This window comes from Lontra canadensis, unplaced genomic scaffold (genome assembly GCF_010015895.1).
Source record: "Lontra canadensis isolate GAN:19392208 unplaced genomic scaffold, GSC_riverotter_1.0 scaffold5, whole genome shotgun sequence".
Lineage (NCBI taxonomy): Eukaryota > Metazoa > Chordata > Mammalia > Carnivora > Mustelidae > Lontra > Lontra canadensis.
In genome coordinates, this window is record NW_022630999.1 from 15,235,370 (window position 1) to 15,261,950 (window position 26,581).

Consider the following 26,581-nt stretch of genomic DNA (forward strand, 5'->3'; position numbering starts at 1 on the left):
GCCACACATTTGATAAGCTCTAGAGTTGTGCATTGGTACCACCACTCATCCCGGGAAGAATGTGTAGGTGAGCAAGATCAATCTAGCTGAAGTCCCAGGAAATTCAGCAAAAGTCTAACTTCAGTTTTGGCAATAACAATATGGGCAAGGCTTAGACTCCTTTCCTGACTTTGCTACTTTCTACCTATAGGACTTGGAGTAAAAGTTCATCTCTTACTTAACCTCTTTGAACTTGTTTTCTTTTATGTACTGTATGAACAGCTATCACATGCAATTACTTCTTGGGTGGGGAGAGACCGTTAGGAGGAGTCCATGATATAGTGGGAGCACATATTTAGTGCAGTGTCTGGAGTGAGTATTCAAATCTCAGCTGTGAAGACAAGAATGTTGGAGAAGTTCATAAGAGGACCCTGGTCACCCAGGAGCCCCTAGGCTTCAATGGGTCATGGACTGTGATTACCTTACTTACTGGAGTATAAAGCCTACTACATGAGAGGTGTTGAACATTGGTTGGTTGGGTGGTTGGGTGATTGGTTAGTGGTTAACTGGTTGGATGGAGGGAGAGAGAGTAAAGCATGGTTTGCTGTCCCCTCTGTCCCACAGGAGCTATCCCATGACCTTCCCTCCTAAAGCTTTTCACATGTGTATCCAGTCTCCTCCAAGCAGACTAATAGTGGATATTCCAAATCTGGGACTGGGTTTTTTGTCATTCATCTCACCACATCCCCAAATTCTGATTTCCCAAGGAAGGAGCCTGGGGGTTCTGAAACATTATTCTATGCACTTAGGCCAGAAAATACCTTAAAGATGTCACCTCTCACCTGTCACTCTTTACTCCATAGGCCTTCAGAAACACCTGTGGCCACAGGTGATGGCACAATGTTTATATAAACCAACAGTCCTGCCCCTGGGTTTCCTGGTCACTGTTCCTCCTTAAGACAAAGGGAAACCAGCACATGCTCTCAAGAGAAATACTTCTCTGGGAGATCCTAAGTTCTAAACAAGAAAATGTGAAGCCAAAATTACATAGTTATTAAAAGCACTGATGTTCAGGTCAGAAAATGTCTGCGAGTATCTTAATGACTTTAAGCCTTGATTCCTTCACCTGAAAAGTGGAGACAACAACAACACCTTCTCTGTGAAGCCATTTGGGGGAAGAGGTCCTATACTGTAGGTGAATCGCTTAGCACAAGGCCCACCATAGGACAGGTGCTCAGTAACAGATCAAGACTATCCCCGGTCATGACTGATACCTCCTTCAAAATTAGGAAGACACCAGCGCATATTTTGCAACTCATCCTAAACAAATGAAAATTATGCTGACTATTCTCAATAAACACCAACTAAGCATCTGCTCTGAATGTAAGCAGCCCTATCACCCAAATCCTGAGTCACTCATGAGCAATAAGCAGGTAGATTATTGTTTTAATAATCTCTCCCTCTCGTAAGTGATAAGAAGTGTCACAATCTGAATCCAAATTCTCATTCATTCATTTTTCTATGAACCCATTCACCAAACCTTTACTGAGATGCTACAATGTGTCAACACTGGGCACAACTCTAAAACCACAGAGCTGAATGACCCAGACCAGGTCCCTGCTCTCATGGAGCTTCCAACGAGGTGTGGTTATTTTTTTAAAGCCACACAGACACTATAATGATAAACTGTGTTAAGTTCTCTGAAGGAAAAGCACAGGGATCCTTGAATGCTTGCAAAAGAGAGAACTTAATCTAAGAATACTAGAGGAAAGAAAGAGACACAGACTTTCCCTAACTGGAAAGAAGAGTAAGGAAAGCCACATGACTTGAAAGAGTGTCAGGATTTCGGTCTACATAATCCCTTAGAACTTTAAAACAATCCAAAGTGCAAATCCTCCAGGTCATCTGTCTGTTTGGCTCTCTTTCCCTCCACCCACCAGAGTCCCCCAAGCTACGCGTTCTAGGACAGACAAAAGTCCATTTTGTTTGTTTCATGAATAAGTGGCTGTTTGGTCCCCAGGATTACCGTGCAGCTGTTACTTAGCCTGTCCCACGGCAGATCCCCAGGGAGGAAAGCAGATGTAGCAGATGTCACTGCCGTCTGGTATGATGGGCAGAGAAGTCAGGGGCATTCCTGTGAGCATCTCTACAAAGCAAATGTCTGATCTATCTCCAGATGAACAAACAGCAAAAGTCCTCAATTTACAAGAAAGTTCAAAAACAAACATTTCACCTTCGCACACAATAGTTGACCCCGGCGGGAACAGGAAAGTAGTTGAGAGTCACCCGGATCGTGTCTATTAATATGATACTCAAGATCTGAAAGGTTAGAATCAAAGGCAGAAGAGATCACCTATTTAAAAAAATTCTATCCATAGATAAATAATTTATAATCGGTGAAATTTCATAATCCCAAATAAAATAGAAGTTTAAGAGCATAGATAAACATTTCTAAATACTTTCAGTCTGTGAAAAACTGTTTCTAGCACTCTCTATCCATAAGAATGAAAGCATCTCCGCTCGAGCATGACTTTCCCCAGCGTGTTTGTTTCACGAGATGGGTCTGGAGGTTGATGGTATTCCCAAGAGCTCCTTCATGATATCAAAAGTAGGCAATCCTCGATGGAATTGGAGGGTATTATGCTAAGCGAAATAAGTCAGAGAAAGAGAATTGCCATATGGTTTCACTCAATCTGTGGAATTTATGAAACAAAACAGATGAACATGGGGAAAGGAAGGAAAAATAAAATAAGATAAAAACAGAGAGGGAGACAGACCGTAAGAGTCTCTTAACTAAAGGAAACAAATTGAGGGTTGCTGGAAGGGAAGTGGGTGGGGAAATGGGGTAACTGGGTGATGGACATTAAGGAGGGCACGTGATGTCATGAGCACTGGGTGTTGTATGCAACTGACAAATCACTAAATTCTACCCCTGAAACTAGTAATACACTATATGTTAACTAAATTGAATTTAAATAATTTTTTAAAAAAAAACACATGTCTATATCTCATTTCTGCCATTCAAGCTGCTGGTACCATGATGAGTGAAGCCCTCAAGGCTCCCCTTGTGGAGGAACTTTGTGTTCCTCCTTTCATTTTCCTTTTGGGAAAGGCAGTTTATCCTCTCTTCTAAGCTGCTACTTGACTGGTCAATGATAACCTCCATATTTTTCTTAAGATCTCCTAGAAAATCAGTTCCCTCCAGTCCTGTTCTGGAGCAATTAATTTTCTGACCCACCAGACTCACTGTGTTGATTTCAGCCCCATATTCTAGGCTGATGCAACAACTCTTCATCTTGCTCCTATGGGTGATTTCGTTAGTGATGGTGTCTGTCCCAGACACGTGTCACCTGATACGGACCCATAATACAGTGTAATCAGTTAATGCTCTTGTTTCAGTATCAGGGAGACACGAGTTCAAATCCCACCTCCACCACTTACTAGCTATAGACTAAGCCACTTCCAGTCTTTGAATCTCAATGGAGATGAAAAGCAATTGTATCTTCCTCCAAATGTAGTCGGATTACATGAGAAAATAGGTCCTCCTGCATAATATTTATTCAAAAATATCAGCCCCTCTTTTTATTTTGATATTTGCTCATTCTCTGTTCTCAATAAAGTTGTCCATCAAATGATACGTAAGGAAGAACAAAGGCCAGCGCTCTCCTGTGCTCTTTGCGACGTCCCCCCAGGCCAGCACTTCTCAAACTGCAAATTAGTGAGTCTGTGAGAAACCAATTTAGCAGGTCATAAGCTGAATATTTTTCAGTTAGAAAAGAAGAGTTTTTGCGGCGCCTGGGTGGCTCAGCCTTCGGCTGAGGTCATGATCTCAGGGTCCTGGGATCAAGCTCCGCATCGGGCTCTCTACTCAGCAGGGAGCCTGCTTCCCCCTCTCTCTCTGCCTGCCTCTCTGCCTACTTGTGATCTCTGTCTGTCAAATAAATAAATAAAATCTTTAAAAAAAAGAAAAGAGTTTTAAAGTGGTTAGAGTAGGTCAGTGCACCTCATGTTATAAGAACTAAGCGATGTTCTGTCAAAACGTGTATTATACGTATGTTTGTGCATATGCATACTGAGATACAAAGTAAAATGCATTTCTCACTGTGTGTCACGGTGGGGGGTGGGGGGGGGATGTCTGAAAGCCACTGCTGGAGGCTGATCCAGGACTATTATACATTCTTTGGTAATGTTGTACTATTTAAGAAGACATTGCTGCCCCCTACTGGAATTCTTGATTTCTCACAGAAAGAAGCCTTGCTTCTCTTCGCCCTTTGTGACCTGGTCACCCTCCCTGTACCCTCTCCCAAGGCTCACCCAGAGGGAATTCTTCCCGGGAGCTATCCCGATGCCCTGAGCACTGAGTCAAAGGCACCCGCAGGAGTGGGAGCTGGAGTTCTCACCTTTAAAATAATTTGGAAAGCGCTGTGTCCTTCCCTCCCACCCACCTTCCACAAGCCAAGCAGCCGGATGACTGAGTCTCCCCCACCCGTGTTCTCCCTGCCTCACCCCTACCCCAGACCCTTCTGGGCATCAGGGAGCCTCCCCAGCCCCTGAGCGGCCAGCTGTCTCTACTTCCTCTGGGGAGACTTCAAGGCGTACATCAAGAAACACATGATTGGATTACAAAGCGGCAAGTAAGTTTAAATCTTGGCTTTAAAATAAAACTGATGGATGGAGTCAGGCATTTTTTATAACGTAAACCATTTGTATTAACCCCCTTAAAAACAGTCTTGTTTGTTTTGCATCTTGAATCAAACTTGTTTCTTCCTTGGGTAAAGGTCTGGCCCCCAAAGAGAGATGTGCTTCAGCCATTTCCTTGTCTACGAGATGGAAGAAGGTCGACAAACCTGTCCTGTCACCCTGTGTTATATCAGGTGCCAGCCACTGTGTGTTCGGGACTTTTCTGTGTCATCTCATCTCATTCTGGTGATGCTGGGCTCAGAGAACTTAATCAACCTGTTGAAGGCCTCACTGCTAGTAAGAACCAGATTCTTCTGACTCAATCCGCCTTCCTCCCTCACCGCCTTCGCACCCAGCTGCCTGCTTGATAGAGGGCCGGGCCCACTCCCTGGGACTTCTCCTTCCTCTCCTCCCCTTGTCCACACATCTCAATGGGAGCAGTTATCAAACAGGAAGGAGATCGCAAGGGCCAACCAAGTCATGAAGAACAAGAAAAGACTGAGAAACTAACACAGACCAGAGGTGACTAGGGGTACATGACAGTGAAATGCAGCGTGGTACCCTGGGATTCTGGATCACAAAAAAAGGACTTTTGTGGGGAAACCGATGAAATCTACGTAAAGACTGGAGTGTGGTGTTGTCATAGCCAGGTCCTAGTGGGCTTACCAGCTGCCTTCCCTGTTAGGGTCCGTTATCAAAGGAACGAGAGTTATGTAAAGCTTTATTTTATGCCAAGTATTAGAAGTTCCCCGGCCAGGGGAACAAGACTGAGACTGAGGTGAAAGTTATGCATCGCTCTATTCTATGTCAAGCATTAGAAGTCAGACTGACCGGCCAGGGCTGTCCCCGAAGAGAGCGACGACCCCCCAGCTTACAGGCTCAAGAATTGACTGACTGACTGACCAGTCAGGGCCGCCTCCGAAGAGAGCGATGCCTCCCATTCTTACAGGCTACCTTTTATTGGGTAAAACTGCAACCCATATCTTGGCATCTCAACCCACCGGGTTTGTGTGTCTCTTGCTGATTGGCTCATTTCATCCGGTCTGGTGACGTGTTATTCAAGATTACTCCATACTAGGAACTGTTACAAACAGTATTTTCTGGGAAGGCTTTAGTCAGCTAACATATTCAGTGTGAATAATAAGATCGTCGTCCTTCCCAAGATGGAATCATTTTGGTTTGGGCAAGACCTTCTCACTGTTACAATCAGTACTTCGTACTGATTAGATGTCTCTATCTGGCCTGACTCGTCCTTGTATTCTGGGCTCTGTTATCAGGAACTAGCTGACTACATTTTACTGGTTTCTCGGATTGTTTCTAAGTAAGTTTCTTAGTTAGGGGGGAGGGTCAATTTAAGTTTACCACACAAACAACAAAATGGCTATTTAACTGTGATGGAGTTGCTCTGGCTAAATAGGTCCTTACATTCCCATGCCTTGTCAGCCATTCCGTACAGCTTCCAGAATCATCTTTCTAATGCACAAATCTGACCATGTCTTGCTCTCCCGCTTATAACTTTTCCATGGTTCCCACTCACTCTTGGCTCCCCCTCTAGCAGCTTCTCCCGCTTCTGCTTCCCTACCTCCCTAACTCTGCTCCAGCTTTACTAAACTCAGTGCTATTTTCAGAAAACAGCAGGTCCCCTCCATCTTCTGGAATTTTGCTTGACACATGCCTGTCAACTCCATACCCCACAACCTGCAACTGGAATTAAGTAGATCTCTGTCTATCTCTCTCTCTAACTCAGTTCAGTTGTTACTTCCTCCACGAAGTCCTCCCTGACGCCCTGGGTCCCGTGCTGGGTGAGGTGCCCTCACCTGAGTTCCCATAACACCCTGTAATTTGCTCCCACCACAGAACTTCCCATCCTGGATCACATTCATATTTCCCCCTTACATCTCTCAACACTGAACCCCCACTTCCCTGAAGTGGGAAGTAGGTGTCAGGCATGGCGCTGAATAACACTGTCATTGTGAGGATTTTAGTCCTTTGTGCTGCTGCCTGCATTTCTTTGATTGCTCCAAGACAACCGTGTCAGTCGTTTGCAATGTTCCCTGCCACTTGTTCATCTTTGTATTGTCAAATAATAATGCCAGATCAAGCCGAGGCCAGCCACTTGCCATGGGCAACAGGACCTAGCTTGAATGTCGCGCATTGTTTTGTTTTCACTGTATTTGTTTTCCTTTATGAAATTCTATTTCTGGAAAGTACAACTTGTGTTTTCCTTCTACACAGATCAGTCATCCTTTATAAAATTAATTTATTTAAGTAAAGAAAACAAATCAGTTTAGAAGAAGTTTGAGAAATGGTTGCTCGGATGGCACATAATAGTGAGAACTGCCCAAGTGCCTACACAAATGCGCACACACACATGCACACATACACACATGCACGCATGCGCACACACGCGCGCGCGCACACACGTACGCACACGCATCCCTGCAGGAAGGCCGCCCTGAGCAAGAGAAGCACTATTAGTGCCGCAAAGTCCTTGGGTCATGAGATCCAGGGTACTGCTGTCTTTGCCACTAACATCCTCTGTAACAGGGAAAAAAAATTACTTTTTTATTTCTCAGTTTACTCACCTACAAAAGAAGAGAATAAAATAGGGTCATAAAAAATATATATGATTTCATCTCCCAGATACAAATCTCATTTCCTACTCTCATATGATATGGAAACAACATTGCTGAGAAGGAACCCAGAGGTGATTAAACTTTTTATATCACATATCAGAGATCTGACAGGTATAGAGTCTCAGGGACTTACCCACGGTCACAGTGCAATTTAACGTCAAATTCAAGACCAAAATACAGGTCTCACCTAACCTGGTGACCTGTTTCTCCCCCTAATTCTGACACACTTTCCACCCCTATACACTCCCTCCCCAGGTAAACTTCTGTCAGAAGAGTTACATAATACTTACAAAGCACAAGCAAACACACACATACACACACACACACATGCACATGTACACAGAGAAACAATTTGAAGACATCTTAAAATAACCAAGAAGCAAATAAGAAAAGGGTGAAAGCATATCGGATTTCAGAGTGGTAACACTGTTGGGTAGGAAAAAAATGCACCTGAAAGCTGAGAAAATACGTTACGGGATTTTCCACAATGGTGCAATTCCCTTCTTAATCTTTATGTAGGTTAGGTACAGGCAGCCAGGAGTTTGGTGGCTCTCACAACTTTTAGTGGAGGATTAGGATAAAGAGCAAAACTGATTCATTCCCCTTCTCTACTATAAGAGAACCTGCTTAAATATGGACCAGATCCAATCACCACCACTCCATGCTCTGTGGATTGGGGGCGGGGGGAGCATCAACATGATTTCATATTTTTAAAATGAGATTCTTAAATACTTTTAAAGACTATGTTAGCAGAGAGATTTCATACAGGATGTAGTAATGGCAATGATACCGTGCAATGTTTTCCTCATTTAAAAATTAATCCTATCCTCATCTTTGGGATTATGTTGAACATTTTTTTAAAAGATTTTATTTATTTATTTGACAGAGAAAGATCACAAGGAGGCAGAGAGGCAGGCAGAGAGAGAGGGGGAAGCAGGCTCCCTGCTGAGCAGAGAGTAGGACGTGGGGCTCGATCCCAGGATCCCGGGATCATGACCTGAGCTGAAGGCAGGGGCTTTAACCCACTGAGCCACCCAGGCACCCCTATGTTGAACATGTTTATAACTGATCTGGGTAGAGGCAAATGTACCAGGTTTACAGATGAACCAAAGTGTGTAGAACCAGAAAATTTTAGCCAAAATTCCCAATGAAATATAAAATAGGTGCATTAATGTCCTTCCCGTAAAAATGAATAAATAAATAGAGGGGATATATATATGTATATATATATATACATATATATACACACAGAGACACACACACACACACACACACACACACAACATATACAGATTTGCAGCAATTGAGAAAGATCTAGAGAAACAGAAGCTCACGTGGAAGGAGGATTCAACCGATCATAAGCTGAATGTGAGCCAGAGGAAAGATACGACTGCCAGAGAGAAGAAATATCTTATTGCAACCTTAGACTACAACACTAAAGTACATTAAGTACAGTAACCTCCCTCTGTACTCTCCCCACAAGCCCATTCTGAAGACTGGCAGGTTGTGGGAAGCACACTTGCAGAGGAGCTGAACCTGGCATCTGGCCAGAGGAGAGTAATAGGTCAGGGGGGAAAGGGAGAGGGACTGTAACCTGAGGCAAATGGGGAACGGTTCATGGCATGGGTTGCAGGGCCAAACAAGCTCTCTTCAAAATAAGATGTGTAACTGTCCTGGAACGCATGTGCCCCTGTCTGTCTCCCAGGAATGTTGTGGGAAGGACGCTGCGTGGGATGTTAGACCCATCCAAAACATCCCTCCCGGCTCAGGGATTTTACGGTTTGTGGTGGGAACAAAATCACATCTATTTTACATGGTAGTGGATTAGGTCACTTCATTTCCTTCCTGGAGAAGACTATTCTAGAACAGAGAGCGTTTGACAACCAACCGAGATCCAAAGGAAAATAAGATGTACTGATGCGTAGATGACCTTAATGACTAGAAGATGCCATGTGGACTCAACTCCTCGCCCCAATCCCAACCCACCACACTACCAACCGTCTGGTGGGCCCAAGAAGCTAGAAATCAAGGGCAGCGAGTCCGACAATAAAATCTAAGCTGCTGGGCATCTGTGGCCAGTCCTATGGCTAGATCGTCCAGGACGTTCCCACATTTCAGAACAAGGGTGAACCCCTGAGTCAGGATCACCTGAGTTGCTCATTTTAAAACGCGTGTACCTGGGGCATCGCCCAGACCTACCGAATCAGAATTCCTGGAGTCAGAACCAAAAAGTTCATTTCCAGCAAGTTCTGTGGACAATTCTTTTGCACATTATCTGAGAGCCGTGGCTCCAAAGCAGTGTTTCTAATGCTTTCATGGGCATTAGAATCATCTAGAAAGAAAGGCAAAAGCTAGGGCTCCAGAGATTCTGATTCAGAGGTCCTAGGGGGGCCCCAGAATCTGCATTTCAAACAATCCCACAGGTGAGGCTGTTGCCGCTGCTCTAGTCAGCGTACAGTAGTTGGAGCTCCCTGCCTTAGGGAATTCCTGATTCCATCCTCAAAACACTCAGATACGGAGGTAGGCAGCTTCTGAAAAGGCCCCCAGTGATTCCCTGCTTCCTGGTGTTTACACCCTTGGTAAATACCTCTCCCTCCTCCTGTGGGCTGGACCTAGTGACTCCCTTATAATGAACAGAATAGGCAAAACTAATAGGATGTCACTTCTGAGATGAGGTTCTGCCAAGACTCTGTTCTCTCACTCGGCTCTGTCTCACTCACGTGCTCTCTGACGAAGCTGGCGGCCATGTTGTGAGCTGCCCTGTGGAGAGGCCCACATGGCGGGGATCAGGGGGCAGCCTCCAGCCAACAGCAAGCAAGGAACTGACTCCTGCCAACAGCCGTGGGTGTGAGTTTAGAAGCAGGGACTTCCGCTAGCTAAGCTTGAGAAGACTGCAGCTGACAAGCCTTGACTGTAGCCTTGTGAGCCGCCCTGAGCCAGAAGACCAGCAAAGCCATGCTTGGGTTCCGGCCTTCCAACAGAAACTGTGAGATAAAGGGTGTTCAAGCCACACACATGTTATGCAGTGACAGAAAACTAATAGAGATGATTTTTTGAGGAGCAGCCCTGAAATCCATATGGCACCTTGGTACTTAACCCAACTTTCAGGCCTCCCCCTCCTCACCTCTCCCCGTTAGAAAGGACACAAATATGCATAAATGTGGATGAGCAATATTTAATAATATACACTATTTACATGTAATGTGGTAATTTTCTTAGTGTTCGGTGTTTCAGCCTTGGCCCTTGGGGAGCCTCCCGGACTTTCCAGAAGGTTATGGAGGAGCAGAGCCTCAGGCAGGATGGAGAGGTGAATCTGCATGAGATGCCCCAGGACCTTTGCACCGACCTGGCCATTCTAAGGCCGTCTTTTGAGCTGAGAGCATGGTGAGTTCCCAGCCACCAACCCCAGGAGCAGGAGGTAGAGCACCTCCTGTGGCTGAAGAAAGAGAAGCAAGAAACTACCAGTTTCTCTGGGGCAAGGGGAGGGGGCTTTCCCTGAGAGAAGTCAGTGAGGGGAACAAAGTCTAGCTTCCAGACTCTCCAGGGCAGTGCCTGATTTCCCTACTGTGGGCAGGAGAGAGGCTCCCTGCAGGGGCAAGCTTTCTCTGTTTCTCTAGGAGAACTGCGTGTTGACAAAGTACATTTCAGCGGATGTACCTGCAGACTAGAGTCCACTGGAAACACTCTAGACACAAAGCTAGGACTTCCAATCCCCGCTCTATCATCCACTCCTTTTGTGACCCTCCTGAAAGGAGCCCCTGTCCCTCTGAGCTGTGCTCGTCCCCTGGAAGGACGCTCCAGGTCAGGGTGGAGGACCTCAGGAAGGGAGGCAGCTCCGGCCATGGGTCCCCGGTCAGATCTGGGCCAGCGGTCCTCAGAGGGCTAGCCCCCCGCCGCTCAGCCACCGTGCCCTCTCTGAGGAGCGCCCGGAGGGGCTGCTGTGCCACAGGGGGCTCCGGCAGATGTGGTCCAGCCTGTTCCTGATGCTGTCCTGCAGCTCCTCGTCACCCAGCAGCACCGCTGCTGCCAAGGCCAGCTGGAAGTACTCGGTGGCATCGTGGGCATCCTAACCCCATGGCAAGGGGGCAGAGAAGAGACAGCGGTCAGCAAACGTTTCCGAGAGAGGATAAGAGGCAGTGCTGGGGACTCGAACTCGAGCTTTGGTCTGCCCCCACACACTTTCCACCCCCTTCCCCCTGGTTCCTGGGGGAGCTCCCACCTCACTCTACTGTGAACTAGACAGGTGACAGTGCTCCCTGCAGTGGCCCTCTGCCATGGTCACAGGGGTGGTACCTTACCCAGGCTCAGCCAATCATGAAGCGGCATCGTCCTGGGCTGGGGACCTCAGGGATCTCTAAATGACCCAGGCCGACCTAGCCCATTCACTTCCTGGGACCTCTCAGTGTAACCTCAAAGAGCTAATGTTCCCTCCCTCTTTTAGCCACGGGCTAATAGCTGGACCCAAAGGACCCCCAGGAAATAGAGAAGTAGAAACATACAGAGCAAAGAGAAACAGGAAAAGGTGAGGAAATCCAGGATGATGTTTGAGTACCAGCATCCAGAACTCCCTAAAACTCCTGAATTTATACTCAAACTTGCCAGTCACTTGAGCCAATAAATTGCCTTTTTTGTTTAAGCTAATTTGAGTTGCGTTCTTCCGCCTGGCAATCCCTAGATTCCCTGGTTGGGCGAACCTGATCAGATGCACTTTGTCCCTGAACCATTTCTCCGGAGCTATGGGACAGAAGCAAGATGGCTGCAAGTCCTTCACTACCCCGTGGTCCCTCCCCACATGGTAGGAATGAGTAACAGATGCTCCTTTGGGTGAGATTCAAAAAGGGATGTCTGGTTCCCATTAACCCTCACAAGTCAATAATTAATTCAGGCCAGAAACAACGTCTGGCAAATAAGAAAAGGACAGCAGAGTTGCCCTGAGGTTCCCCTGGGGGCCAAACACAGGCGTGACTCAGAAGGATATTAAGAGATTAAGGGCCATACTGGTGCAGACAGGGACCTCTGGTAAGGGGAAGCCAATGCCAGAGACAAAGTTTGAGGGCCAGAATGGTAACAGAGACTTCCAGACCACCAACACAGAGAAGTGGCTGGAAAAATAAGAAGCTCTAAATTCAACTCCTGCTGAACAAACAGGAGGGTCAGGGCTGAGGCCTGGTTAGGACAGAGGCACGCCTGCATTCGTAGACCGCACCTCGCGATCTCAAATGTGGTAGCGTGTACCCAGATTTCTCTTAGAGTTTCATTTAACTTTATAAGAAGTACACGATGACTGACTAGTTACCCTATAATATTTTGAAGACGCACCGTTAAGTATTAATTTTTTATTTTAATGTTGGAGCTTATAGTTCCTTTGTTTCGTGCGTCGTGTATTTCCATAGGCCCCTCAGGAACTCCCAGGCACGGGGCAAGGTCCTCATGGTCCCTGACAGATAAAGTGGCTCCGGAAGTCATAGCAGGGCAGGGAGAAAGAGGAGCTAGGATCTCTCTCCTCATCGGATGGGAGCATCTTTGAGATCTCCCATGGGGCTAAGTGAAAATAGCCATCATGTCTCCAGAGGAGTCATTCCCCACCCTATGAGATGTGACTTCCCATCTTGGGCCACTCGACTGTACCCTGAAGGCATCCAGGGAAGAATAGGGTGGGAATGCAGCTCTCTCAGGACCTCGTCTTAAGCCTGGCTCTTACCTTCAGCTGGTAAAAGGTGAGTCGCCCCAGGCGATAATACACCTTCACATAGTACAGGGCCTCCTTGGGGCTCTGCAGCCAGGGGGGACAAAGGGACAGAGTCTTCAGGTAGCAGTCCTCAGCCATCTCGTACATGTGCAGGGAATAATAGACTGTAGCCAGACGGTGAAAGGCCACCAGCTCCTGCTTCTGATCTCCTAGGAATCGGAAGACCAAGGGAGAGATCTCGCAGCCGACACTTGCCGACATCCAATTACTCACCCAGGCGCTGCTATTTTTTGAAGGTCTTCTAGGGATCGGGGACTTTGCTTGGGATGCATGGAACAAAGCAGAAGAGGTCCCTGCCCTCGTGGGAGGTTCATCATCTCCTGGGACATAGAAGTTCCTCAAATAATCTCACACTTCCTCACACACAAAGGCAAAATTTCACCTGTGGTAAGGGATGCGTAAGAAAACTCCAGGCTCTGGGAATGACTGCTCAGAGCACGTGTGCTCTTCAAGATTCAAGGACAATGCCCTGAAAAAAATTTTCTCTTTATTACAGAAATCTCTGTAACTCAGGATTCTGGGAAATAATTATCCCCAAGTCCCTATAATGAGACAAGACTAGCTTGATGGGGTAGCCAAGGATTTTTTGTAATGAATGACTCTGTAGTACAAACGCCTTCACCACATGGAAGTTTCCCCCTTCAGAGAGCTTCCTGGGGCTACCCCCAGAAGCAATCACCCTCTGGCTCCTTCACCAGCCCAAGGTCTCAGATGACTACAGAGAACCGACCCCCCTCTCCCTGCCACTTTTAACTCGTGTTTAGAACCTTGGTTTCTAATGGGTCTATGATTTGTTACTTTGGTTTTTGGCGGCTCTGTTGTTTTAATAACCAACTCCTTTAATACACAGTGGCCTTTCAGAGAGAACAAACGCTTCCCATTGTGTTTCTGGAATATTCGCAAGGTGGCTGTTTGATGCAATTTGAAAAACATCACTTTTAAGCTTCAAAGAGACAAAAGCCAAAAATAAAAGAAAAAATCCAAGGGAGAGAAAATTTTCTGATATGGAAAAATCCAGTCACAGGGAAGTACATAAAAGGGTGGATATATCCTCCTTTCAGCTTGTGTCCAGGGAGGGATAAAGAGTGTTCAGAGCGGGAGCTGCCTGGGGCTCCCACCGCCTTTCCTGAGATAGCAGGCTGTCACTCAGATAAGATTTGCTGCAGTAAAGAAAAAGGTAGGAAAAACAGACAGAGAGCTCTGAAGTGCAATTAGACACAATAAAGTCCATGCCATCCACATCTCAAGCCCTTGAGAATGCCCAGAAGTCCCTTCTAGAATCCTCTCAGAAGACTCCATTTGCCCCTACATCGAATCAAGCCTTCTCTAATCAAACCTGCTTTTCCTCAAGACCAACATTCAAGAGGACAGGGTTTTTTTTTTATTTTGTTTTTCTTTTAAATTCTGCCTTTTTCCTATTCTAATGGCACACATTGTTTCCTACCAGCGTCTGTGGTCATTGCAAGCTTTTTCAGCGACACAGTGAGTTACGTTCACGGGAGTTTGATCTTCATTTACTTTTCAATTCCACGTGGAAAATGTGCTTTCGACTAACCATCAAACCATTAAAAATTTAGGGCAGAAGCCTCTAGTAACAGGGGCACTGCCTGTGCACAGGATAAAATACCATTTACCCTGAACTGGGAACAAGCCCAACAGTGGAACCATTCCCATTTGCAAATGACACACTTGCTTACAACAGAGATTGCAGTCGGACCTGGGATTCGAACCCACATGGCCTGACTCCAGAGCTTCTGTTGTTACTGCTTCGTCATTCCCCCATTGGATAAGCCGTTAGCCCTCTCATTCAATATGGCCGACCATCAGGACCACCTACCTATGACAGTGCTGAGTCTGGCCGCCAGGGTGGCAAACTCCAAAGCCTTCTCATAGCCTTCTAGGCTGATCTGCAGCTCTGTCAGCTTGTTGAAAACCCGGAGCTCTGTTCTCATGGCCTTCATCCTCCTCGCTAAAGGAATGGCCCCAGCCTGAGAACAGAAGCACGTGGAAGCTTAGTCCAGCTAAGAATCCTTGGTATAGACCATACTCTAGGAGGCTTACGTTCTGCTGGTAAGGGTTGGGGGGATGGCTGTGTTTCCATGCATGGCTCTTCACAGCTCACTCTCCTGGTCCTTGCTCTTGGTTGCTCTGCCCAGATTTTAGAAGTAGGAGAACTGAAGGTCATGAGACCTCCTAAGACCAGAAGAACGCAGATGGGGAAAAGGAAGATGACATTTCTTGAGGCCACGTGGGAATGTAGTCACCTCCCAACCACGTGATCCATTAGCACCCACAGTGCCATCTGTGGGGTATGCCCATGGTGTCAGAGAGTGCCCAACAAATGGTCATTTCTATTATTTTTATTATGATAGAATTGTAGGCAGGTCACTTCATCTCTCTAGACTTAATTCTCTCTTCTATAAAGTGCATATGAAAATGACTAGCTCAATAGCCAGGGACATGCTTCTTGTTCTCCCCACCCCTAGCTCAGTGCCTGGCATGTCCTGGGTGTTTGATAAATGCTTGATGACTGAATAAAGATCTGAATAAGCAAATGAATGCATAAATGAAATTTTAGGGCCAAATAAGATCCTGAGGTTTCCAACCTTCAGTCAGTGATGAACAATTACAATTTTGACATATCTGCTTAACATATGCACAACTATTTAATTACTATTATTTTTAAGTCAACTCTCTTTTACTACTTTACCTCATCTTTGACAATAATATCTGTGAAGTCATGGGTTTGATGTGCTAGTGTTACACACTTTTAATTTTTAAAACATATGTGAATGCACACTTGATAAAAACATAATAAAACAAAAGTATTCATCTGGGGAACCGTCATCTCCCACCATGCCACCAGTGGTACACAGGAATGTTCTGGTAAACACAGAACTATGCCAGAAATGGTGAAGTATGGCATACCCAAGAGGTGTAATTATTTTGGTGTGTTTTGCCAGAAAGGACAATTTATCAAATCTAGGAATGACAGAGTTTATCGACCCCTTCTTTGAGAGCCTATTGATTGGAAAAAGGAAGAGCGCATGGGCACTGGATGAGGAAGGAAAGAAAAAGGAATCCCAGCATGAGAGGGGACAGGGACCCCAGGCCACGTGGCCCTGCCCACATTTGTTCCAGGGTCCAGGTGGGTGCATGGCACAGCCCAGGACTTACTCGATAATACTCCATGGCACAGTGTCTGTGGCGTGTCCCATTGAAGAACACATCACCTGCTTCTTCATAGAGTTTGAGAGCCAGAGAGGGCTCCTCAGACTTCAAGGCCTTCTGGATGGCTGCCTGGATGGGACAGAGACAGATGTCAAAGGCAGAGAAGCCTTCCAAATATGCACAGAGTGGCCAGAGTGACATCCTAACCACCTGGTTTAACGCTCTGCTCACAACCTCCAAATGCTGAATTGTCCTCCACACTCACAGGACCAGCAGGAAACCTTTGCGACCCCCTAGTCCAGCATTTCTCCATCATGGTATGATGGTATTAGGAGACCTAGAGACAGTTTTGAGCAGTACATAGACAAACATCTTATGTTTTAATAGCTCAGTATTTATTTTGATGTGTTTTAGAGGAAAAGCTGAATAATACATTCACACCTGTGACTTCAGATAGTGTTACTTAGTGTAAAAAACTAAGTTGATTTGAAGTTGAGTCAAAGAAAATAGTAACAATACAGAAAATACATGAACATGGCCAAGCCATGAACTTCGCCTATAAATGACTGCAGTTTGGAAAACAGTGATCTCATCCGACACCTGCACTTCGCAGATGGAGAAACTGAGGCTCAGAAAGGCGAAGGAAACCGTGTTTACATAATAGTTAGTGGTAAAGACATCCTGGTGCCCTCCAGTCCCATACCCCTCTCCTGGCACCCAGGAGCTCTTTCTCTCTCAGACACTTCCATATTGCATCTAAACAGAATTCGGAGACGAAGTTCAAGTGAGGGATGGACCCCAGAACATCTGCAGCACTACTATGGGACCTCAGAGAGCCTGAGGTCAAGAATGGCCCCACAGAACAGCAGGCGGCAGTCTGGGGTTGTGGAGGCCTGGGACTGGGCCTGGGCAGGAAGTCAATGGGGCAAGACCCCACATGGCCACACAGTGGAACAGGCGAGGAGATGGGATCCTGCCATCTGGAGGTGCTGCTGCTGAGCAACACACACGACCCCATGGCTCCCTCTGGGCCTCTCCTCCTGGAGAGGGAAAGGCGAGACCTAATTATCTGCTCTCCGAAAGCCCTTCCAGCTCTAACATCCCACGGCAGAAAAATGCAGAGACTGAGAGCAAAGGCATTATGTCACAATGTCTGTGTGCAGTTCTCACAACGTACCAGCTGCATCACCTTGAGTAGGTTACTCAGGCTCACTGAGCCACATCCATAAAATGGGAAGTTGAGTAGAAACTCCTGCTACATTTGGAATGAGGGTTCAACTACAGCAGGTATGTGACGTGCTTGCAAAGCCCCTGTGCACAGTGAGCTCGCACTCAATGTCACACAGCCACAGTTAAGACTCCGTGGACGTGGGTTTGTGTGAGCTTAGTAATAAGGGCAATAATAAGGGAGTAAATAAGAAATGAGAAGGAAGAAAAGATAACTGGCATATTTTCAATGGAACAAATAATATATAACATCATAATGTCAGCATTATGCAGATAACAGAAATGATGATTAAAAAGAAAAAATCCAAGGGATTTTTAACAATAATAGATTTTTAATAATAATATTAAAATACCATTTATTAGCAAGACAGGAAACAACGTGTGTTGGAGAGGATGTGGAGAAAGGGGAACCCTCTTACACTGTTGGTGGGAATGCAAGTTGGTGCAGCCACTTTGGAGAACAGCGTGGGGATTCCTTAAGAAACTAAAAATAGAGCTTCCCTATGACCCTGCCATTGCACTGCTGGGTATCTACCCCAAAGATACAGATGTAGTGAAAAGAAAGGCCATCTCTACCCCAATGTTTATAGCAGCAATGGCCACGGTCGCCAAACTGTGGAAAGAACCAAGATGCCCTTCAACGGACAAATGGATAAGGAAGATGTGGTTCATACATACTCTGGAGTATTATGCCTCCATCAGAAAGGATGAATACCCAACTTTTATAACAACATAGATGGGACTGGAAGAGATTATGCTGAGTGAAATAAGTCAAGCAGAGAGAGTCAATTATCATATGGTTTCACTTATTTGTGGAGCATAACAAATAACATGGAGGACATGGGGAGATGGAGAGGAGAAGGGAGTTGAGGGAAATTGGAAGGGGAGATGAACCATGAGAGACTGTGGACTCTGAAAAACTATCTGAGGGTTTTGAAGGGGCGGGGGGGTGGGAGATTGGGGGAGCCAAGTGGTGGGTATTATGGAGGGCACGTATTGCATGGAGGACTGGGTGTGGTGCATAAACAATGAATTCTGTTACGCTAAAAAGAAATAAAAAAAGAAAAGAAAAAAATCAAGTAATTGTAAAACATTCACAATGCATACATCTAATAAAGGGGTTTCATGAATGACATATAAAGAACTTTTAAAAATCAATAATAAAAACACATCAATAAAAGAATGGGAAAAATTCTTGAGCAGATAAAAGAAAGTATAAAAATGGTCAATAGGACACAAAAAGGCACATAACATGATTTGTCATTGGGGAATTATTAAATAAAGCACAATGAGAAAATGAAAAAAAAAAAGAATTTACTAAGTCCCAAGCATTTAGTGAATGCTTGCTTCGCATAGGCATTTATGCAAGTGACGCACCTAAACCTTACCCTAAGAGACTGGGTTTACTTTGTCCATGAAGACACTGAGGTCCCATGACAGCTGATGTAGCAAGCCCAAGGTCACATGTCCAGAATTGATGGCCCTGTTATTGGATTCCAGGCCTGTCCCTCTCCAAAGCCCAGAATTTTAATCACTACACTCAGGTATTAAAGGAACACAACAAAAAAGACTAGAAGAGGACGATAATGTTAATGCCTTGCACACATCAACCTTGCCTCATATTGCAGCAAAACCCCAAAGTCAAGTTGTGTGTTGAGCTCAGCAAAAATAGATCTACTTGACATGACAGATGACTGAGTCTCCTACCACATTCTTAGAGAGCTCATACAGGTATCTGGGACTCAGGGACTGCCAGTCATCATACCACCCTGGTCTCTATCTTCTGCCCATGGAACATCCCAGGGTCGACCCTCCAAGGGCTTAGCATGGATATCACCACTCTCTAGCTACATCTGGTCACTTTGGAAGGTAGATCTGTCTCCTCCAATGGCCAAGATGGGCAGGTGAGCTCTGCAGGAGGCCTACCTGCAGGAACAACTCCACCAGCTCGTCCTCCTGCATGAGGTAGTGGAGTCGCCCAGCTCCAAGCCAGGCCTCAGCAGCCTTGTCTTTCTCCCCAAGGTCAATGAAGATACGCAGGCTCTCCTTGATGCAGGTGAGAGACTTCCTGAGAGACCTGGGGGGACAGACACAGACCCATTAGCTGTGAGTCAAGGGACCCCTCCAAGGGGCCTTGGAGTCATTCAGCACCAGAGGAAACTGAGGCTCTGGAGGAAGCAACATTAACCCTGGTCATCCAGAGAGGTTGGGCCCTGATTTGAATCCTGGCTCTGCCTCAAACATCTGTGCAACCTTGAGAACATATTAAAAAAAAACAAAACAGAAAACCTTTCTGTGCCTTAGTTTCCCCATATAGAGAATGAGGGTATCATTGTACCTGACTCAGAGGATTGGTGGAAGAATTAAATGGGATGGAGAAACTGGAGTGCCAAGAACAGTGCCCCCCCCCCCACAGAGTAAGTAACAGTAATGAATGCTCATGTTAGTTGTCACTTTCATTAGTAAGGCCCATGGTCCATCCATCTTTCGACTGCACTTTGGGGAAAGCTATGATTTTCCCATAAGCACCTATAACATATAGGGGATGCCAAATGCATATTTATTGAACAAACGCATGAACAAATGACCATGGTGGTAACTTTAAATCCTCAAAAAGATGCTGATGTTTTGTTTAAGAAGAAAAAATCAAAGAAGGGCAAAAGTTTTAAAAGGTTGATGCTTAATGGAGGACTCTAATTATCTGGAAAATTGTCTTGGGCAGAAAACTCTTCTCCCATGACAGGCATTAATGACAATATGAGGCACAGGTAATCTAATTCTAGATTTAGAATCCTAGAACAAGAAGGAACATCGAACATCATCTCGTAGTTCTCTGTTCCAGCAGCAATTAGAATCACCCAGAAGATCTTCGAACATACAAACACAGGCAAAGTGATCCCAGTGCATTGACACACCACAGTAGCTAGGAGACTCTGGGAGCATTTTGTCAAAGCTCAGTAACAACTTGACTGCAAGATCCAACCCAACCCCTTATGTTATAGGGAAACAGGCCCAAGGGTGGGAAGTAATTTGCACAAGGTTGCACAACACTTCAGGGGAAGATCCAGGGGTAGAACTCCCTTCTCTTGAGTCCCAGCCCAGACCTCATCCCACAGTGCCTACCCTCCTCTCAGACTCATGGAGCTCCAGCAGCAGCATTATCTGGGAGTTTATTAAAAACACAGACCCCTGGGGCGCCTGGGTGGCTCAGTGGGTTAAAGCTTCTGCCTTCAGCTCAGGTCATGATCCCAGGGTCCTGGGATAGAGCCCTGCATCGGGCTCTCTGCTCGGCAGGAAGCTTGCTTCCCTCTCTCTCTCTCTCTTCCTACTTATCATCTCTGTCTGTCAAATAAATAAATAAAATCTTAAAAAAAAAACAACAACAAACAAACAGACCCCTAGATCTATCTCAGACTCACTAAGTCCTAATAATTATCGATGCAAGCCCTGAATCTGATTTGTAATGCACTGAGGTTATTGTCTGTTATTGTTAAAGTCTGAGAACCACTACTCCAAACCATACAGATCCTTCTAGAAACACTGGTCCTCATCAACTGAGTGTATGAACACTCAGAGTTAGGAGGTCCTCATTGAACCTCATGATGGACAGCTCGACCCCAGCCCCTTCGTGCACACTGATGGAAACAAGCATCGCCTTCAACTTCCTGATTTATCTTGGTGAAGAGGCAGCTATTGGCCTGCTAGAGAAAGTGCCAGCTGTTTGGCCCTTGGAAGCCTTGAGAAGAAAGAAATCAGGTTTTCCCCACTGCATAGCTCCCAGTATGACATCCAGGATGGGCACTGGCCACCCTCTCTCAAGTGTTAGAACGTCAAACTTGCTGCTGAGACCACGCCAGGAGCTGAAAGCAGCAGGCGATGCTGGGCTGTTCACTGGCCTCCCCGGTGGAGCTAGGACAAACACTCTTTTATCACTGAAGCCCTGTTATTCTCTTGCCTGCTTCGTACCACCCCCTCCCAGACCTCAAGCACAGTTTCCAAGAGCTGCTCTTCCCACTCCCACTGGAACAGTTGATGAAGACAGAACACATATATCACATCCTCCTATTTCCTGCTCTGCTTTTCTTTATTACCATTTGCTGTTCTGGGAGACCCTTGGGCTATGGTTGTTTTCTCCAGACCCCCAGGGAGCAAGATTTGGGTTATAGCAAAGAAGCCAATTACAGAAGAAGAGAGGAACTTTGCTTCTTAGACCTTTTCTCTCCAAGCTCACTATGACTGCTGATGAGAGATCAGTATTTCCAAGAAACCCCCAATAAAGGCAGGAAGGACTTACAGAAGCCTAGCTACTCACACAGCACCATCAAGACTTCTTGTGCATGCAACGTGCCTCCCACCAGCATGTACACCTGACCCATGATGTCCAATAAAAACACACATTAAGTTCTGGACATGGGAGGTGGTTTCCAGTCTCCTTGGTCTTGTCATGCCAGCCATCGCCAGCCTTTGTCACCCCATTCGTTTGCATATGCCAGTAGCTGTGGCATGTCACCCACTGGCTTGGCCTGGAATGGCTCAATGTCCCAGTTCCTTCAGCCCTGCCTGCCACAGGCTCTAGGTGTGGTTTAGTTCCCAAATCAAAAGAAGTAAGGAGCCTGCTGGGGCAGGGAAGGGGGCGGGGTGGGGGGATAGCCTTCATCCCAAATGTGCACTCCTGGGCCACCTATGCCTAGGCCCTGTCAGGGTATCTCTCCTCTTCTCCAATCCTAAGTCCTCTGTTTCCCATTTCTCCTTTCCCTAAGTTTTGGGTCTAGTATTACAGCTAGGTCCTATTCCTTCCTTCCCACCTGGCCCTCAGCCATGAACTTGTGGCCAAGTGACTCTGATGTACCTGCATCCCCAGACTTCCTCTTTCCCTCCCCTACCGGGGCTTTCCAGATCCCTGCCCCACCTGAATGAGCGCCCATCTGACCTCCAGGTCCAGCCCTCACTCATTGGTCCTGCCCCATCGCCATAATAAGAACGGCTCCTGCCAAGGGCTGACCCTGTGCCAAGGGATGACATATGAATTTCCAGCATACGTTCTCCCATGTAAACCTCAGAAACACTAAACCACAAGGGACTTTAGCCCATTATACAAATAAGGAAACCCAGGGGGGACTTTCTATCTTGTCCAAGTTTGCACTGTTCATTTCTAAAGCTTTACGCTGAGCCCTCTGCGGTTTTGTCTCGCAATACGTGACAGTAATTGTACCCTGATACTTACTGAGCACTCAGCATGCATTACCGCATGTAATCATCACAGCAACACTAGGCGCGCAGTAACATTATTACATCCATTCTTCTCATGGGAAAAATAAGGCTCAGAAAGGGTAAGTGACAGGGACCGGGTAATAAATGCTGTTTAAACCAGAGTGTGACCCTGAGAATCTCACTCCAGAACCCCACACACTCCTTCAAGCAGGGCTCCATCGTGGGCTCCGAAACCAGCCTATGTTAAGGTTTCTGCTTCTTTTTTTTTTTTTATTTTTTTTTTAATTTATTTGACAGAAAGAGAGAGAGAGATCACAAGTAAGCAGAGAGGCAGGCAGAGGGAGAGGGGGAAGCAGGCTCCCTACTGAGGAGAGAGCCCGATTCGGGCTCGATCCCAGGACCCCAAGATCATGATATGAGCCACCCAGGTGCCCCAGGTTTCTTCTTCTTTTACCAGTCCAACAACCTGGAAGTTTTGAAGAACACAAGCTACTTCAAACCCTGAACAAAGTTTCCTCACCTACAGAAGTGGGGTGGTGAAGTGTGTCCTAGCCTCGTGAGCAAATGAGGACAGATCAGTGAAAGCAGTTCTTTCCTTGCCTGGGATTACAGAAATGTCCGTGATTGGTTGCGTTCGTTACACTGAAAACCAAATGGTGAGGCATTTCCTTTTTTTGTTCCAAGGGAATAAGGAGCATAAGAATGAGAATAAAAGCCAGGATTAATGACTTCTGGGCTACGGATATATTCATGTGCAAAGAACTATTACTTTGTGAGGTGTTACTGCATGCCAGGCATGTCTTCTTTCTAAAGATAACATGCACGTCCTCCGTGGCACCTACCGCCATTTATAGGATACCTTTGGTGAATATGGACATAAATATTGTCAATTTCTTGAACTAGTCTGTAAGCGTTGTGAGCTCAGGGACCATATCTCTCTGTCAGGTGTCTGGGCTATAGTAAATGCTCAGTAAATTCTTATTGCATGGATTCAATAGCGCTTCAGAATTCCCATGGATCCCACCTGGTTCAGCTCTAGAACAAGGTACAGTCTGCATTATGTCACCTGAACACAAAAAACAAGATCCCCAAGGACTGTGTTTTGAGAGATCAAAAACACCAGCTCCTACAGTTGTCACCCTGGAGGCAGAGAGAGCCAGACTCTAAAGGTACTGGACAAAGGGACAGCAAAGTGTTCCAAAGCAAAACCCCAAAGGCTGGGCCACATCATCTTCTTTCATTCTGTTCCTACAGTTCCCTGTGCCCCACGCAGTTATCCTGAGAGTACACGTTGCTTGGCAAACGCCATGTGCTCACTGAACGCATCAGTCACCATTACCACCACCATTTTCACTATGGCTGCTTGCTGTCCCAGTCTGGAGGCCCACTGCTCCCCACCCCAGCCCACCCCCACACTCCCTCCTCGGTCATGGGCTGGAGGCCTCTCTCTCCTCCACTACCCACATCCACTTGAACACCCTCCTTCCTCAAACCTACAGAATGCCTTCCAAATGTGTCCCCACCTTTCCACAGCTATTGTTGGTCCCTCCACCCAAAATGCTTGTTCTCTTACCCTCCTCCACTTTCCAAAATCTTACTTGTCCCTCATGGCCCTCCTCAAATGTCACCACCTTCATGAAGACTTCTGTGACAGATCCCCAACCCTCAGCTGAAAGTGTCCTCTTCTTTCCCTCCACATCTGCCCCCACAGATGCCTACCACCTCGCCCAGGAGTGTTTGTTTGCTGCTTTTGAGATTCATGAGGATGGAAACCTCACTGGGAGAGTTTAGTTGAAGAAATCTGTCTGTATATCAAGACCCACTTCATGCATATCCCCTAGAAATCAGGGCCAGAAAAACATTTGCTCCAACAAATACATTTGTTTCTGTTGGGGTTTTTTTTTTTTGTTTGTTTGTTTTTTTAATCAGATGGTGAGAACCTCTTGTGGCTTTCCCCTTTCTATCTCAGCTACCAGGAAGCTTACAGTGAAATTACAGTAACTCCTCCAGGTGTGTGCAAATACTGTTTACCTGTGTCTGCCGGGCACCCTGTAGGAAGAGATGATTTATACATGCTAAGTAAGTGTAGACTCATAGCACGTTCTCCCCGATGGACCGAGCTTCTTGTAAAGGAATAATGACCTTTTGTTTGCACGGTTTCCTCTGACACCCGAGGCACTTCTCCATCTACTTCTTCAGGTCACTCACACTGGGGGTAAAGCAGGAGCAGGGGAGATTTACGTCCTCCCAATTACACAAGCAAAACCTCAGAGATTAGACTTATAGAAGATTAGAGTTAAAGATCCCCATTTGAATCAACTTCCAGAACAATGGAATGAGGATGGCCAAAAACCCATTCCCCCATAAAAGGACATTCAAAGGGTGTCCTAGAATGAAAGCAGTGTCACACTGGGGCCACACATCCTGTCCCCTCCCATGCTGTAAGGATCTGCAACTCCCTTCCCAGAACAGAAGGCAGAGACACTTGGAGATTTGAAGGACACTTGATTCTTGCAAGAAAGGGAAAGGGTGAGGGAGACAGAGTGAGGAGAACAGAGGGAGAGAGAGAGAATTTGTTATCTGATTATTAGCAGTCTGGTTGTCCAGGGGCCCAAGGTTGCCACATTGCCTAGAAAAGCAACACTTGTCATTCAATTAGCTTCTTCTCAACCACCTCTCTGGTAGCAATGATCCCGGCTCTGTTTTAGATGTCCTTCATAATTATGAATACCATGCCACGATGCTAATCTGTTGCCAAATGAAGTCGGACATCTCGTAAACCATGCAGAGTGTAATGGAATCAATTAAAGGCCTGCTGGGAAGCAGAACTGAACGAGGGGTAAGCAGATCCCAGCCAGGGAGGAGATGAGAGAAGAGAAAGGCAGCAGGACATGGCGGGATACTTCACATGGGAATAATTTAAAGATCAAGAGGTTGAAAGAAGCTGCCCAGTGGAACAGATACGTTTTGGTATATTTTGCACAAAGGAGCCTTTTGAAGAGAGGGCTGAAAAGTCAGTCACAAAGGATCGTTCACGGAGCTGTTAGACAATTCTGCTCAACCCAAGCTAAAAGTCAGCACTCCTTTGGGAGTTGAATCTGTGACTTAGCCACAGGGCTGCCATTCTCACCTAAGTCTCTTCACGAAACGGTGGAAATAAACTCCGTTCTGTCATTTCCGGCTTCACTTTAGAGGGAAGGTTCCAAATCAAACTTGGTTACAATGAAGTTGTCCCCGCCTGCCCATGCATTGATTTACTTTGGGCTGTTCTCTAATACCCACCCGTCCTCAGGTAACCAAGGCCTCCTGAGGGTGCCAGCCCGGGTGTAACTGGCACCTCTCCGATTTAGGGACCCTCAGCCAGAGTCACATGATACTGGTTACGGACACACCCAAGCAGCTGTAATCCAGTCAATGTCACCGAGCCGCCTCTACGGATCGGGCCCTGTCCCAAGTGTTCCATGGGAGTTGACTCATTTATTCCCCATGTGAATACTAGAGTGTAGATGCCACCATTATTGTCTTTGATGAGGAAGCTGAGGTAGGGCGAAATGAAGTAGCTTGCTCAGAGGCACACAGCTAACCAGTGAGAGAGGACACCGTGCAGTGGCCGCAGGGCCCACGCTCTTTTCCATGATGCCATAAACACACCATGAGCCTGCGAACTTTACTTCCAGAGGAAGAGAATGCTATTTCTCTTGAAGGAAGATGAGCTGTGTCTAGGCCCGTTCCCAAGCCCCGACTCACCTGGCCGTGTTCAAGTTCCGATAGAGCTGCCCGAGGGACTCCAGCAGCCTTCCCTCCATCTCTCGGTCCCTGAGTTGCTGAGCCAGGGTCAGCCAGTGCTCGTGGTAGGTGATGCAGGCCTTGGGGTTTGGGCATACAGAGCTGTAGAAATGGCAGAGGGATTTGGTGACCTGAAGCTGAC

The 26,581-nt window shown here is 46.3% G+C and overlaps 1 protein-coding gene across 5 annotated transcripts in view; it reads right to left on the minus strand.

Moving 5' to 3' along the window:
- Positions 1 to 11,121: 11,121 nt before the first annotated feature.
- Positions 11,122 to 26,581, minus strand: part of SH3TC2 (SH3 domain and tetratricopeptide repeats 2) — a 51,993-nt gene continuing 36,533 nt past the window's right edge. For 4 of the 5 annotated variants that reach the window (XM_032851491.1, XM_032851489.1, XM_032851488.1 and 1 more), the window contains 6 exons: positions 26,401 to 26,581; positions 19,369 to 19,519; positions 16,222 to 16,344; positions 14,882 to 15,032; positions 12,997 to 13,193; positions 11,122 to 11,361 (listed from right to left, as the gene is read on the minus strand). In XM_032851491.1, coding sequence (XP_032707382.1) covers positions 11,170 to 11,361; positions 12,997 to 13,193; positions 14,882 to 15,032; positions 16,222 to 16,344; positions 19,369 to 19,519; positions 26,401 to 26,581 — 995 coding nt within the window. In that variant the 3' untranslated portion in view covers positions 11,122 to 11,169. The other variant, XM_032851492.1, reaches the window with a different exon arrangement.